The sequence below is a fragment of the Bufo gargarizans genome, chromosome 8, assembly GCF_014858855.1.
Source record: "Bufo gargarizans isolate SCDJY-AF-19 chromosome 8, ASM1485885v1, whole genome shotgun sequence".
NCBI lineage: Eukaryota > Metazoa > Chordata > Amphibia > Anura > Bufonidae > Bufo > Bufo gargarizans.
This window is the reverse complement of record NC_058087.1, coordinates 138,192,138-138,208,879: the sequence shown is the minus strand read 5'-3', so window position 1 is coordinate 138,208,879 and position 16,742 is coordinate 138,192,138. Positions and strand designations below refer to the sequence as shown.

Here is a 16,742-nt window from a genome sequence, read left to right as displayed (position 1 = left end):
GGCTTGTCAGAGCCGCAGGACGGAGTCTGCCATCAGAACAAAACACCAGGAAATCACGATGGTGACCAGGATCCGGTTTTAATCAGTCTACACCACTAATAAATGCTTAGTGCCTGGTCACATCACTGATTGGCAAATCATCCAGCGTATGTGCCAGAAAAGCTGATTTCAACTGTATCTATAGCCTCATACTGTGGCATCATCATATTGATGGGAGCAACCAGGGGCATCATTACTGTCTGGGGGGGGCAACGAGAGGCATCATTACTGTCTCGGGGGGGGGCAGGGCAACGAGCAGCATTCTTACCGTGTTGGGACACTCAGAGCGAACCATTACTGTGTGGGGGGCACAAAGGGGATCGGGCAGGATTAGAGGCGTGGCTTATTGTAAGATAATCCCGCAGCACTCTAGAGGCCACTGGCGTTGTCCCTCCTTACATTTTTTCAGCTCGGACCTTCCCCGATGGCATACCGAGGTAGGTGGACCTTTACAAAAAGTACTTGAGTACCCCTGGTATACAGTGAGGAACACGTCCCATTTGTTTTCATATTAGAGGGTTTGGTTCAGGAGTTTGGGTGGGGGCGTATAGACTCAGAAACCGATTAGACCCCTGCGAGAAGGAGGCTAAACAAGAAACGAAGGTGAACAGCGCTCACCCGAGTGCTCCTGCCCCTTCAATTTAGCAAATCAGTCGCCACTGATCAAAATTTCTATAGGTGCCCTCTACTAATTCCCTTAATGCGATTAAAAAAAACTGCATAAAGAACGACTGGTGCACTTTACAAATATAAATCCTTGCCGTCATTCCCATTTATACCTGTGCCATGTTGTATGACAACACAACAACACCGATGCCCCACGGGACCTTCAGGTTACTGGTGTATGCTGACAGTTTATATACCAGTCAGCAAACAGTTCCCTGTAAAAACAAGCTAAGCCTTTGTTCCCATATGCGTCATGTTTTCCATCATTAAATGGAATGATCCCGACGGATTGATGACGACCGCCTGACTCCCACTGACTTACAATGGGGTCCGCCATAATGTCCACACTTTTGTTGGGAATAAAAGCGATGCCTGCAGTGCTGTGCTTCCCGATAAAATTGGGAGAATCTGCAATGACACCACTAAAAACATAAGTGCTGAAAAATTGTATTAAAAACCGGTGTGTGAATCCACCCATAAGAGGTATTCCCATCTGGGACATTGATGGCATATCGCTAGGATTGCCATCAATGTCAGGTGCGACGAGCACACCGCGCATCGCTATGGGAGGGGAGTTCCATTCACCGCTAAGGGACGGTCACTTGGCTTCTACTGCCTGCTCACTTCAGGGGTCCCTTCTGGAGATAGGAGCAGATCCCAGGCCTGGGACCTGCTTCTATCTGACACTGATGACATATCCTAGTGATATGCCATCAGTGTCCCAGAAGGGACTACCCCTTTAAGAGTACGTCCACACGGGACATATACACTGTGGATTTTCTGTCATGAAACTGCGGGAAGAAAATGTTTACAGTAGCAGCAAAATGGATGTGGATGAAACAAATCTCATCCACATGCTGTGTAAAAACCACTCTGCACAGACATTGACGGCGAATTTCACCCTTTGCAATGTATAGGGTGAAATCTGCCGCAAAATCTACATGTAACTGACTGTGGATTTTTCAGGTGCTTTTTGTGCCCCATATGGAAAAAAATCTTATGGTGTTTAATCAGATCAGAAAAAAAGGTCTGATTTTCATCCAAAAATAAGGTCACTCTTGTCCATAGGCTCTGTCCAATACTACAGCGGTAACGCGTTTTGCGGACAAGGATAAGTACTGATACAAAAAAAAAATAAACTATTCAGCACAGATTTTTGCGGCCCCCAAAATACATAGGGTCGTGTGCCTGCACCCTAACCTGTATTTCATTCCTGAGCACCTTTTCTTAGAATTCTGTGTTGTGACCTCGGTTATTCCTCGTAGAAATGTATGAATAAGTTCCTATTAGGCCCTTTGCAGACGAGCGCGTGTAACGCTGCGAGTCCGCAGCGCAGCTTCCGGCCTAAACTCCCAGCACTGCCGGGGGTCACATAGCATTATATTGACTTATGATGCTATATAACCCTTAAGAGTTCTGGAATGTATGGGATAACACTGACATAATGCTGTCAGTGTCATCTAATACACTCCAAGACTGTAAGGGTGACATAGCATCATAAATCAATATAATGCTATGTGATCCCGGCAGTGCTGGAAGTTCAGGACGGGTGCTGCGCTGCGGACTCGCAGTCTGACATTGTCCAATTATTGCTGACAGTCTCAGTCTGTATAGGGACACACCCGACTGATGAGGGGAATCGTAAGCCCAGCTATAAGCTCAATTGCATTTTCAGGAGGAACTTATTGCACCAAATCCTGTCAATGAAAATACAGTGGGGGTCATTTATAATGCCCCCATGTCATTTTTCTAGGTTTGAGACTTTTTAGCAGCCATTTTTTTGCGCAAATGACGTTTTATACGGTGTTCCACCCACTGTCTGATAAGAGGACACTGCAGGATGTCGTATGATCATTCTGGGCGCACCCTCATCATAAATTAAAGGGGTTTTCCCATCTCAGACAATGGTGGCCTATCGCTAGGATATGCCCCCATTGTCTGATAGGTGCAGGTCCCACTGCTGGGACCTGCACCTACAACGAGAACAGAGTCGGAAAATGAACGGAGGGCGCACTGTGCATGCGCAGCCACCCTCCATTAATTTCTATGGGGCCGTCTGCCCCATAGAAATTAATGGGAGCATGGGCCGCGCATGCGCGGTGCACTCCCATTCACTTCTTTGGGAGCAGCGCTTGGCGGTAGATGGAAAGGAAGGAAATCTGGGGTCCTCCAGCCACAGCGCTCCCCGCTTCGGTCTCGTTGTAGGTGCAGGTCCCAGCAGTGGGACCTGCACCTATCAGAAAAGGGGGGCATAACCTAGCGATATGTCCCCATTGTCTGAGATGGGAATACCCCTTTAAAGCACGTCCTCGGGGGTGCGCAGGGCAATACCGTGACAAGCATAGACCCACCGGTATCTTCCATTCTGTTCTCCAGCGCCGATCAATTAATTCTGCGTTTACCATTATATTTTTAGCTCATTTGCATGCAGTACGTTCCCTATGAGGCATCTGCACCTCTGGAGATGGGCACCGCTTACGAGTCATACTGGGAATTACAGATCCCTAAAGTTACATTGTGCCAATTAAAGAAGCCAAAACAGTTTACCTTACTTCACATGTCAAAATCACAAGGTAAATCAGAAATCAATTCAATATACATAAAAAGATGTCATCACAAAAGCTTTTTGTGGGTTTTGATACATAAAAGGGGTCCTCTATTCAGGATCCCCATCTCTTGGCCTGAGAAGAGAGCGGTTAGAGCGAGCGCCTTTCGCCTGGGAGGACCTGTCCTGTATCACACAGACAATCCATTGGTTTGAATGAGCACTGTGCAATACTTCATGTCCCCTGTGGAGGCGCTGCAGGAATATTAAACACTTAGTGCCAGGTTTCTGAACAGATAACAGCTGATCCGTGTGTTCAGTAGAGCAGGCCACAATCACATCAGCAGAGGGTTTATGCATGGGAGGAGAAGGAGGAGCTGAGAGAGTGCTCTTTCTGTGCTCCGACTCCTCTTCAGACTGTCAAGTCCAAGGCCTCTAACACGAGCGTGACGGATGAGCTCCGGATGCGTTCAGTGAAACCATTTTGCAAGCAAGTTGAGTCAGTTTTGTCTGCGATTGCGTTCAGTTGTTCCGTTTTTTTCCGCGCGAGTGCAATGTGTTTCAAATGAATGGGTCCGGATTCAGTACGGGTGCAATGCGTTCACAGCAGTTCAAACTCGCTCGTGTGAAAGGGGCCTAAGGGTCCTGTTACACAGGCCAACTAAGAGCGCCCACTGACGATATCCAAATCAACTGGCACTCAGTTAAAAGGATTTATACGCAGCCCAATACAAAATAAACAGTCACTATTTATACAGGGCGCCAGCCCACGATGAACTGAGGTGTCCCCTAAAAGAGGACCCATCAGGTGATCACGCCCCCGTTAGAAGGCAATTATTGGAGACATATGAACATTATGGTCATACACACAGGTTCACGACAATTATGAGAGCAGCATGCATCACCAATTAAAGGGGTTATTCCAGGTTTTGAAGTTATCCTCTATCTACAGGACAATTAACTGATCTGTGGGGGTCCAACTGCTGGGGTCCCACCGACCGCAAAAACTGATGAAACGGCCGTTCAAGCATGCACCCTGCCACTCTATTCACTCTCTATGGGACCGCCCGAAGAAGCAGAGTATTGTCAGCACATGGCCGACCTGCCACTCCATCAGTATAGGGGAATGGACCCTCGTTCTGGGATCAGTTAGTTATCCTGGGCACAATCCCTTTCAAGGCTATTTATTTATGATTTCATTCTACTCATTTTGGACTAAAAATCAATTTTTCAATTCTTCTAAAAATGTTCAGCCGTTTCTGAGATACAAGGGTTAAAAATCAGACTGTCTTCGTTGAATCCTGTCACTCTGATCCCCTGACCTCATGAAAGCTTATGTAAGCCATATTCTTCTTTGAAGTATCAAGCTATAATGAGTGTTTATGAGGTCAGAAATAAGAAATAAGAGCTACATCTGAGCTGTCAGATGACAGGATTCAATTATTATTTTTTTATTGTCCGAAGGTGCACATGGCCTTGCTGCAGTTACCACCATAACATTGTGCGGTGGATGATGTAAATCAGATGTAAACGCGTTACCTGCACGGTGTCCAGGATCTCCTGCACGCGGTTCAGTAAGGATTTCTTCCTGCTGCTCAGCCGCTTCTCATTCACCTCAATGGCCTTCTGCCGATGCTGCTGCATTTCTTGCCTTTTCTCCACCGTGAGCTAAAAAGTTAATGAAAACGTTTTTTATTGATTTTATTCCGGATTACGGTTTTCAAAGCCTGAAGAACAACACTAGGCCTGAGCGCTGACAGCCGTTTTACCACTACACACTGCAGCAGATTTACCGTTCCCATGGAAAATGTCAACCGCGTAAACGTAGATAGACGGTACATAGATGCGCCAAATGCTGTATAAAATAGTTGCAAGACAAAGTATGTGAACCCTTTGGAATGATATGGATTTCTGCACAAATTGGTCATAAAATGTGATCTGATCTTCATCTAAGTCACAACAATAGACAATCACAGTCTGCTTAAATAGGACCTTTCACCAGAATAAAACTTCTAAACTAACTATACAGACATGTAGAGCGGCGCCCAGGGACCCCCCTGCACTTACTGTTATCCCCGGGCGCCGCTCCGTTCTCCCGGTATAGCCTCCGGTATCTTCATAGTTAGGCTCCACCCAGGGGAACCTGCCGGCGTCTCCTTCTCCCAGGCTGTAGCGCTGGCCAATCACAGCGCTCAGCTCAGCCTGAGAGGCTTTTTTTTTTCTTTCAGGCTATGAGCTAAACGCTGCGATTGGCCAGCGCTACAGCCTGGGAGAATGAGACGCCGGCAGGTTCCACTGGGTGGAGCCTAATTATGAAGATACCGGAGAACGGAGCGGCGCCCAGGTATAACAGTAAGTGCAGGGAGATCCCTGGGCGCCGCTCTACATGTCTGTATAGTTAGTTTAGAAGTTTTATTCTGGTGAAAGGTCCTCTTTAAACTAATAACTCACAAAGAATTAAATGTTGCCATGTTTTTATGGTACACACCATGTAAACATTCACAGTGCAGAGGCCTTCATAGAGCTCCATCCTAGGGGCTTAATACCGGAAAAGAACGGATCAGTTTTATCCTAATGCATTCTGAATGGAGAGCAATCGGTTCAGGATGTCTTCAGTTCAGTCTTTTTGCCTTTTCAGGACGGAGATAATACAGCAGCATGCTGCGGTTTTATCTCCGTCCAAAAATCCGGTAATGCAGGATACGGCAAATGCCATCGTTTTCAATACGTTTTGACGGATTCGGGAGGCAGTTCCGGCGACTGAACTGCCTGACGGAATCCTCTGCCGCAAGTGTGAAATAACTAACTTTGCACCAAAATTTTGAGGCAGTGAGTCCGCGCCCCTTTCAGCTAAGCCACGCCCTTGTAGAGTTCTAAATCCAGCACAGGAGAGCACGGCGCAGTGGATTATTTCTTTGGTGCAGGTCTAAGATGTGATGCGATTACATGAGTCAGAAACGAGCCAAAACAACCCCATTCAGCGGTGCAGTGTGAGGTTACAGGGGGGCCCTGCCTGACAACAGACCGCACTAGTGTGCCACTACAGGTACCCAGGTGAGGTAAGCAGGGGATGGGTACAGAAATGTGAGAGAGAGAGAGAGAGAGAGAGACACACAGACAAAAGAGAGAGAGAGAGACACACAGACAAAAGAGAGAGAGAGAGAGAGACACACACAGACAAGAGAGAGAGAGAGACACACAGACAAGAGAGAGAGAGAGAGAGAGAGACACACAGACAAGAGAGAGACACACACACACACACAGACACAAGAGAGAGAGACACACACAGACACGAGAGAGAGAGACACACACAGACATAAGAGAGAGAGACACACACAGACATAAGAGAGAGAGACACACACAGACATAAGAGAGAGAGACACACACAGACATAAGAGAGAGAGACACACACAGACATAAGAGAGAGAGACACACACAGACATAAGAGAGAGAGACACACACACTGTGCACCTATGTCAGGTAGAGATAAATGACTGTAGCCTCCAGGAATCAATGTAATGTTCTAGCAATAAGAGGTCTTCACCAGAACGGCCGGTTTTGGTGGTTTCCAGCATTTATCAGTCCTGTTATATTCTGGTGAGAAAAACACACACAAAGATGGAAAAATGCAGGGATTATTTTCCACAGCATAATCCCAATATTCTGAATACTCGGCTGTCACTCCAGCATCCGGAGTATACGAGGCATTGGTTTTCTAATACACTATTTCAGAGAAAGCACCAGACCTACAAAACAGACAGTACCTACCACTCTTTGGCAAATCTACAAAAAAATAAAAATAAAAATCACTTACCTTTCAAACGGAACATACAACAATCGGTAAGATCCATAAGGGCCTCATTCTATAAATTATGAGCAATGTGGATCCCAGCGACACAAATATATATATATATATATATATATAGAAACAGACGCAGCGGTGAGCAACTAGGTGACGGCACTATACAGCCGGCCAGCAGTTTGTGTACTATTGCCAGGGAAGATCTGCTCAGGACATAACAGGCAGTAAAGACACGTCGTTCACAAAGGTGTAATTATCCTTCCCCCCCCCCCCCTCCCCCATTGTCACCTATGACATAAGAGCTGCAGTATATCTGCACTACGCCATAATAGTCCGGCACCATAAAGCTCTAAGCTTGTAACCCTGCAGCAGCTCAGTCCTATAATGTCTGGATTAGACATTCATGTCACATCCTCACCACTCGGACCTGCGCCCATCTTTTAGAACAGGGGCCCCCCATCACATTTGGAAGCAGAGTCCATAGGTAGCTGGGCTACACATCTAGGTGGGGCGATGTCAGGAGACCCCCGTTCTATAGATGATCTGGGTCTCAAGGGTGGGACCTGTATCTTTCCAAACATTCTGTGGAGTGGCCCATAATGTCTGAGAGTGGAAAAACCCTTTTAATAGGAATAACCCAGTCTGAGAATGGAATATATAAGGGCCAAACTGAAAAACCTAAAAATCATCAGTACTGCTGACCACCCATTATGCTTTAGATAGGAGGGGGAAAAATGACTGGTCATACTGGAGCTCAGCATGCCCGATCCTTTGTTCTTACAGGAGAGAAGCCATTGCCCTGTCTGGCAGCTGCTTACTGCCCTCTACCCATTGAGTACACATGCGAGCCGAGCCGAGCATGCATGTGTAGAGGAAGGTGGCGAAAGAAATAGCTATGGTCTGAAAGACAGTTATCCAAGATATATGGCCAATTTAAAGGGGTATACCGCTAATATTACGTTATCCACTGTCCATAGCGATATGGGGTTAACTTAATCCCTCTCCCTGTCTCACTCCTCCCCGCTCCCCTCTGTATAGACTTCCATTGACATGTGTAATATGGTCCTCCTGATCCGTTTAGGACGGGATTATGTAATTTTTCAAAGACAAAAGCAATAACCAAGGGGGTTGAGATAAACAGGTGATAACATAAGAACTAGACATTTCTCACTGATAAAACATATTACAAAGTTACTTGTGGTCGCTTGTAGTATTGAGTTGTGTAGATAGTTAGTGACCATTTAACTAGAATGCCCCTTTAAATAACCTATAGGGAAATGCACACAGTCCTCTATGTTGTTTCCATCAGCCGGGCTGCAGAGAAATGCCCCGCAGACGCGTCACTCCTAGATGGCACTCCTACTAGAAGTGGAAAATAAACCATCAGTCAAGATAAGAGTAATCCTTCTCCACAATGAAGGGCATTTTACCTGAACAATATGCTTAATGACATAGTACGCACAATGGTAGCTGTCACTGGGGTGGAAAGGTCAGATTATCCCTAATTACATGTCACAGCCTGACCGCAGGTAGTAAATACTGCAGGGACGGGCCCTGGGACCTTTAACCGGCCATATACACTGGGCTGACTGCTATCTGTCATGATCCTCCCATACTTACGCATGCTCAGCCTGGCCAAGCATGCATAGGGAGTGAATGGGAGAGAAGGGAAAGCCACTGCTGTATTCCACTGGCAGTGGCTTATCTCATCACTAACAAAAAGATCAGGCAGTTGAGATCCAACATGCCCGATTCTTATGTCCCTTACTGTCCAAACCCTCTAAAACCAGCAGGTTCAGGCGATACACATCTAATGTATACGGCCAGGCGGGCCAGCTTTACAGTTGACACCCCATCCATGTCGGGGCAGGCAAGTGGCTAACGTGCGTCCTGGACACCACCATCCATCCACTCGGATGAAATCAATGCCAGCTATGCAGCACTAACAATGCTATCAGTCAATGGGAGTTATGGAAACCAGTTACTGCGCATACTCAATGGTTTCCAGCTCCAATTACAAGAACCAAACCAACATGAATAGATCTGATCAACACTGAAATGCCAGGGGACAATGACAAAAAAAAAAAAATAAGCAAAAAATCCTCCTGAGACAAAGTTACTAGACTGCACGGTACATGCTGTAGAAATCAGACAGAAAAGAATCAGGTGATCGCAATACGGAGCTATTCCGTATACAATGCAGTACTGTGCCCCATATGGCGGCACACATAGTACCAATGGCTCCACAGTTTAGGGCCTGGGCATTAGGATCAATTCTTATTAGCATTGGGTAGGTTTGTTCCCCATTATAATTTTACCAATATCATATTCCACAGCGTTATCATGAGGACTAAAGTTTCCTTGTACTTTGGAAAAAAAAAATATATAAATTTTGACATGTCAAAGGTTTGGATCACGGGGGTCTGAGTGCCGAGACCCTCACTGATCACTAGAAGGAGGAGAGAGAAGCCCTCATAGAGCGTTCTCTTGTTTTACAGGTGCCCATCTGCACTTCACCACCCTGCACAAATGCTAGAATGTCTAGACGCGCAGATAATCGCTAACAAGCGTTCATATGAACGTTCTTTAGCGATGAACTGGTGGTATAATACTGCCGCTCATCCATTGGGCGATTGGAATCTTTCAGGAGGTTTAAAAATCATCGTGCCGCTGGTAAATATTGAATCAGTATGGGGGCGTGTGATGGTACTAGCGATCGCTACTCCCCATACTCTGGAGGAGATCGCCAGGAAGGAACGCTTCCCTCTCGACAATCGCCAGGATGATTTACTCGTCTAATAGAAGCCTAGAACAATCTCTCAGACAGATCGGTGACTTCTCAAGAATGCATGTTCTCTCTGTATAATACTACACAACCATTCTAAATTCCTGCAAACATCGTCACACAATGGTGGTAATCCCAGTTCACTCAGGGGAAATAAAAGGTCAGCATTTTGCAAGTAAAAAGCCAGTTTTTCCAGCTCCTAACGTATGAACAGTGTGGGGACTCGCTCTGGTAGACAGGACAAGCAGACGCAGCATAGACGCAAAGACCAGTTTGTAATTCAAAAACTTCAGTGTTTTATTTACACTTATGGCAACAAAACAGTACGACAGGCCATTTGCAGTTTTGGTGTTCGTTCACACAGCAAAAGAGTCACCTGTTATCCTAGCTGTTAGTTCACACCCGATCGGCATTGCTCAGGACAGAGCAGACCTCCAGCCTAGCACACGGCTCAGATCCCAATCCAGCGATTGTCAGAGAGAGGTAATTACCACCAGCTGACACTCACCCACTCAGCACTTTGACTACTCCCAGTAAGAGCCGTCCCGAATCAGCTATACTAAATAGCAAGGTGTCAAACAGCAACTGCTGCTGACACCTGAAAACTGACTCTTAGGCCTCTTTCACACGGCCGTTGCGGAAACACCCGCGATTTTTCCGCGCGAGTGCAAAACATTGTCATGCGTTTTGCACTCGCGTGAGAAAAATCGCGCATGTTTGGTACCCAAACCTGAACTTCTTCACAGAAGTTCAGGCTTGGGATCGGTGTTCTGTAGATTGTATTATTTTCCCTTATAACATGGTTATAAGGGAAAATAATACCATTCTGAATACAGAATGCATAGTAAAATAGCGCTGGAGGGGTTAAAAAAAAAAAATAAAATTTAACTCACCTTAGTCCACTTGCTCGCTCTGCCCGGCATCTCCTTCTGTCTTCATCTTAGCTTTTTGTAGCAAAGATAAAAGATCATGTGATGACTGTGACGTCACCAAAGGTCCTTGTTGCTACAAAAAGCTAAGATCAAGTCAGAAGGAGATGCCGGCTACGCGAGCAAGTGGATTAAGGAGAGTTAAATTATTATTATTATTATTTTAACCCTTCCAGCGCTATTTTACTATGCATTCTGTATTCAGAATGCTATTATTTTCCCTTATAACCATGTTATAAGGGAAAATAATAATGATCAGGTCTCCATCCCGATAGTCTCCTAGCAACCGTGCGTGAAAATCGCACCGCATCCACACTTGCTTGAGGATGCTAGCGATTTTCACGCAACCCCATTCACTTCTATGGGGCCTGCGTTGCGTGGATTATGGCACCGCAACGCACAAAGAGGAGCATGCTGCGATTTTCACGCAACGCATAAATGAGGCGTGAAAATCACCGCTCATGCGAACACCCCTATAGAAATGAATGGGTCAGGATTCAGTGCGGGTGCATTGCACCCGCGCGGAATACTCGCCCCGTGTGAAAGGGGCTTTAGGGCTGTTTCACACGAGCGAGTCCATTGCGGGAATCACGCTCCGTGTGCGAGTGTGATCCTCTGCTCTGGACTTGCAGGAGCGCACGGCATTATCATGATTTAGTCACTATGATTCTGTGGAAAAAAGGCCAAGCAGAGACACATAGCATTATAAATCATGATAATGCCGTGCAGCTCCTGCAAGTCCAGAGCGGAGGATCACGCACACACAAACGGAGCGCGATTCCCGTAATAGACTCGCTCACGTGAAACAGCCCTTACTTCCACCGAGGCCAGGAACCTTGGTGACACATACCTTCCGTCAAAGACTGTCCCTTGCGCCTTCCTACAACAGTTAGCAATAATATACCATATAGCGTTCAGATCTGCATCCAGCTTATCTGGGCTTGTGGTGGTTAGGTGAACGCATCAGGTTCAAGGGGTTGTCTAAGATTTAGATACAGTATTAATGGCCTTTCCTCTGGACAGGTCACCGTTATCAGATCGTAAGGGGTTCGACTCCTGCACCTTAGCCGATCCGCTGTTTAAAGAGATACGAGTGCTGCAACCTTTTCCTAGGATTCAAACAGCTGATCAGCGGGGATGCCGGACCCTCACCGATCAGGCACTGATGACAAATCCTGAGGCTAGGTCATCAATATTAAAAACCTAGCAGACCACTTTAAAGCCAGGTCGGGGCAGTCAAGAGGATGGCAGAGGTTCTTTCACAGAGTGTTGATGGGCACTGTCAAACCAGAAAAAACAGCTTACCTTAACTTCAGGAAGTGCGATTTTCCCACCATTATCCTAATTTTTAGAATAAATTTGGTCCTGCACTCTAGGGGCGCCACAGCAGTCACGTGGTCTATGGAACATACACACATATCCTACTCTTGTACAAGACCTATTGTTCTAACACGGCATGAACAAGATGCCATGTCACGTCTACCTGTGGGTTATACATGAGAACAATGTCAAATACTCTGATCTTATCGAGGAACGTGACCAACAATTAAACATTATTAGAATTCTTCAAGAAATAGTTGTACGTTCTCCTCACCCAGGAATTCGAGACGCTCTCGACAGTGCAAAGAGCGAGAGCAGATTGGAGAGGTAATCCTGGTAATGACTGTGATCAGTATCTTCACGGCTGGAGATAAAGGGCCCGAGATTAAAGGATTACAGAGGATAAGAATGAATAGTGTAGGATGTGTTACCCCATGGACAGGTAGAAGCTCCTCACCTTTACGTGCTCTGGGGGTGCAGAAAATACTGCACCAGCAACAAATGTCTAAGCGCACTAGATATAGGTCTTCGGGGATTTGGCCAGCCCTGCCAGAGGCATAAGGAATTTGTGCCCAGATCTCACAGAATTTGGTGGAATTGGACCCAAGCCTAATGCCTTGCCAATGTTGGGCGAGAAGACGGAAGCAAACACTGATGCTACTAATGACAAAGGATCTAAAGGTGACCATACACAAAAGATAAAGGTCGTCCAAACCTGTTGATGTCAGCGTGATCATCTCACTGGCTAACGTTTATATGGGGGGGGTACACCGATAGTTCTCCGACAGCAGATGTTGGGGGGAAAAGTAGGATTGGGCACCTGGATTTCAAAAAGTCTCATTTTTGTTCTCAAGGGTGATATTCCTCTGCCAGAGGTGCATGACAGTGGCTTAAACGAGTACACATGTATGCTTGGCCTACACGAGCATGCAAGTAAGGCCTAGTTCACACGTTTTTCCGTATGCCATGTACAGTATACAGTAATTACATAGAAAAAATTGGGCTGGGCATAACATTTTCAATAGATGGTTCAGAAAAAACGGAACGGATACGGAAGACATACAGATGCATTTCCGTATGTGTTCCATTTTTTTTTGCGGACATCCATTGACTTTAATGGAGCCACGGAACGTGATTTGCGGGCAATAATAGGACATGTTCTATCTTTCAACGGAAATACGGAAACGGAATGCATACGGAGTACATTCCGTTTTTTTTTTGCTGAACCATTGAAATGAATGGTTCCGTATACGGAACACAAAAAAACTTTTGTGTGAACTAGGCCTAAGCGGGAGAGGGGGGGGGGGGGGGGATAATGCTTCCCTGCTCATTTTATATCAAAATAATCAGTGTTATAGGATAGCAATCTATTAAAGGATATACACAAAAAAAAATATAAATTAAAAAATTTTAAGCACGTTACAACAAAATGTCTTGTTGCTGGGACCTCTATTATCACTAGAATGGGGGTCCTGAGCCCTACGTTCCCTGTCACTACAGGATCACAGTGCAGAGGAGCAGCCGGCAAGCATGCGCCCTGCCACTGCTGCTCTATTCAAACTCTAAGAACTAATAGACACGGCCGTAGTTTTCGTTGGCATCCAATCCATTTTTTGCGGATCAGATGTGGACCTATTCATCTCAATAGGGCAGAAAAAGTAGCGGATAGAACACCCGTGTTCTGTCTGCATCCGCAAGGTCTGCAAAAAAAAATAGAACATGTCCTATTCTTGTCCGGTTTGCAGAAAAGGATAGAACGTTTGTGAAGGAGTAAAAAAATGTCGCCAGGCTCTCGGCCAGTATCCGTGTTTTGCGGATCCGCAATTTGCTGACCACAAAAACGTCTTGAGCCCCCTAAGATTTAAGAATGTAGCATAGTACAGCACTGGCTATTTCAATTAGTCTCGTAAATTTTGAATTGTGTAGCAGGGTGGATGTTTGACCGCCGCGCCATTCACGCTCTTCCTCACTATGCTTGTGCAGTCACTAGGAAAGTGGGGTTCAGGACCTCTATTCTAGTGCCTGAGCGGTGGGAGGTGATAAATGGCAACTGTCGGAAAATCCCTTTAAAGGGAGGTTACAGCATGAAATAAAACTGTACGTTTTTACCCTAAAAATAGCGCCACTTTTGTCCACAGGACGTGTCCGCGCAGCCTTTACGGTGCTAGATACGGCCTATAGACATACAATGTCTCTATACTAAGGAAGACAAATAGTCCACGATTGAGTCCAGAAGCAAAAACGGCCTCACCGTCTCGCTGACACACTGTACAAATTCAGGTCAGGGATGCAAACACAACCCAGCCCTGAAGTCACAAGGTGGGACATTAAAATCATAAATCAGGATTAATTATCTCTAGTGAATAATCTATGATGACATAAACCGATCACTTACCAAGGGAGAGAGGACCGCAACACCGTGAAACTGAATGACGGACACCCTCTGCGAATCGGCAGCGGCGGGCTGGGTGGAAATCGCCTGCCCTTGTAATCTGGCAAACTGCTTCTTGTAGAATTCTTCATACGGCTCCATTGTTCTGTAAGACGGACAGCAATTAGTTAATAACATGAAATGGATTCAAAAGATAATAATAAATAAAAATGGCTTGCTGTTTCAGTGGTCGATTGTTCAGATTCCTGTCTATTTTTCCAAGACTGGCTTACAATTGTATCTCGCACAGTTTGTGTACGCTCAGAGCGTCCCTATGGAGAACCGCATCCAAATACCCCGGAGGCCAAACACTTACAAGATACAGACACAATAACACCCATCATAATGGCAGGATAATGATAGGTGTACTTGTCTGAGTCCTTAGCAGGGCTCGTATTTTACTCATCTGAAAGCTGCGTACGCTATAAAGGGTCAGTAAACAGCATAACAAAACCTCAGGTCGCAACAAAACAACTGTACCAGCAAAGTGCTCACATTTCAAATCACGGTCGTGTGCAAAAGCGGTAGGGGCCCAGCCGAGTTAACGTGGGGGCCCAGGTTATCTGTTCCCTCTACACAGGAGACAAGGGGTTCTCTGAACCCCCAAAAAAAGTTACTGACCGCCGAGAATAAGTTTTAAAAATAAGAAAACTCCCCTGAAAGCCATTCGGTTGCAGCACGCCTCGCTGTTTCCAGTCCCCGGTGGACCAGAAGAGATGACGCCTGGTCCCTGATCACGTGGACCACTGCAGCCATTTACTGTCCCCGAGTAGCAGCCACATGCAGTCCTTCTAAGGCTACTTTCACACTAGCGCTTGATCGGATCCGTTCAGAACGGATCCGATCATATTAATGCAGACGGAGGCTCCGTTCAGTACGGATCCGTCTGCATTAATAACTTAGAAAAATTTCTAAGTGCGCAAGTAGCCTGAGCGGATCCGTTCAGACTTTCAATGTAAAGTCAATGGGGGACGGATCCGCTTGAAGATTGAGCCATATGGTGACCTCTTCAAGCGGATCCGTTCCCATTGACTTACATTGTAAGTCTGGACGGATCCGCACGCCTCCACACGGCCAGGCGGACAGCTGAACGCTGCAAGCAGCGTTCAGCTGTCCGCCTGTCCGTGCGGAGGCGAGCGGAGGCTGAACGCCGCCAGACTGATGCAGTCTGAGCGGATCCGCTCCATTCAGACTGCATCAGGGCTGGACGGAGGCGTTCGGGTCCGCTCGTGAGCTCCTTCAAACGGAGCTCACGAGCGGACCGACGAACGCTAGTGTGAAACTAGCCTTATGCACCCGCGTTATTAAGGCTGAGCTCATAAGTGACTGAAAATTCAGCGGAGAAATCCGCAGCTTTTACTGCAGAAAAGCAATCGATTTTCACCCTCTCTATTGCAAAGGGTGAAATCCGCAGGAGAAATACGCTGCATATATCCACCATGCCGCAGTTTTTCTGCTGCGTTTTTTTTTTTTATGCAGCATGTGGAATCTGGATAAGAATTCAGAAATTTTCATCCACTTTGCTGGTACGGTACAAGCTGCTCAATAATCCGCGATGGCAAATCCGCAGCTAATCAACTACGTGTGACCCCGACCTAGAGGAATTTTATGGTTCTTTAAAAATGTGTCCGACTCTTGGCACCCCCATAGATCAGCAAGAGCCACATCCACTTTGGGTACGTCCACATATACCAGAATCTATACTGTAAGGGGTTAAATACGCTACATGCTATAGATTTCTAACACGCAGGAGCGCTGATGTTGCGTCGATTCTCTACAGGACTGATGGAAATAGCCGAGCGCTGGGCTCCCCTTTAACGTACATTCTACTCATCCTAAGTAACACGGTTAGAAGATCGCGATAGTCGTAAGGTGACCTGTAGTTCACACAAGACTGGTGGAGAGTACACGTCTCTACCACTGCATGCAGGACGTTTTTTCTCCACACAAAAAAAAATAAGGATACCATTAAAATCAATGGCATCTGTTTGGCTCTGCTCGTGTCAGTTTCCATCATCCTCACTGTTCTGCTCCTATAATACTGATTGATAACGCTGGAGTGAAAGGGCCCTCACAAGAAGGAGAGAAGATGGGTCAGCGCGTGGACAGCACAGGACCCCCACCTACGACAACCACGGACACGTGAGAAGCTTTCTACGTCTGGAGGACCATGGGTTTCTACAAGGGGGTCCCATCTATTACATCAAGAGCGGCAGAATTAGGGT

General features: G+C 46.3%; 1 protein-coding gene across 1 annotated transcript in view; it reads right to left on the bottom strand.

Moving 5' to 3' along the window:
- The window catches only part of CCP110 (centriolar coiled-coil protein 110), a 77,545-nt gene that overhangs the window by 41,197 nt on the left and 19,606 nt on the right, over positions 1-16,742 (bottom strand). Inside the window, 2 exon segments of the mRNA XM_044305090.1 lie at positions 4,790-4,918; positions 14,482-14,623. Of these exon segments, the coding sequence (XP_044161025.1) occupies positions 4,790-4,918; positions 14,482-14,623 (271 nt within the window).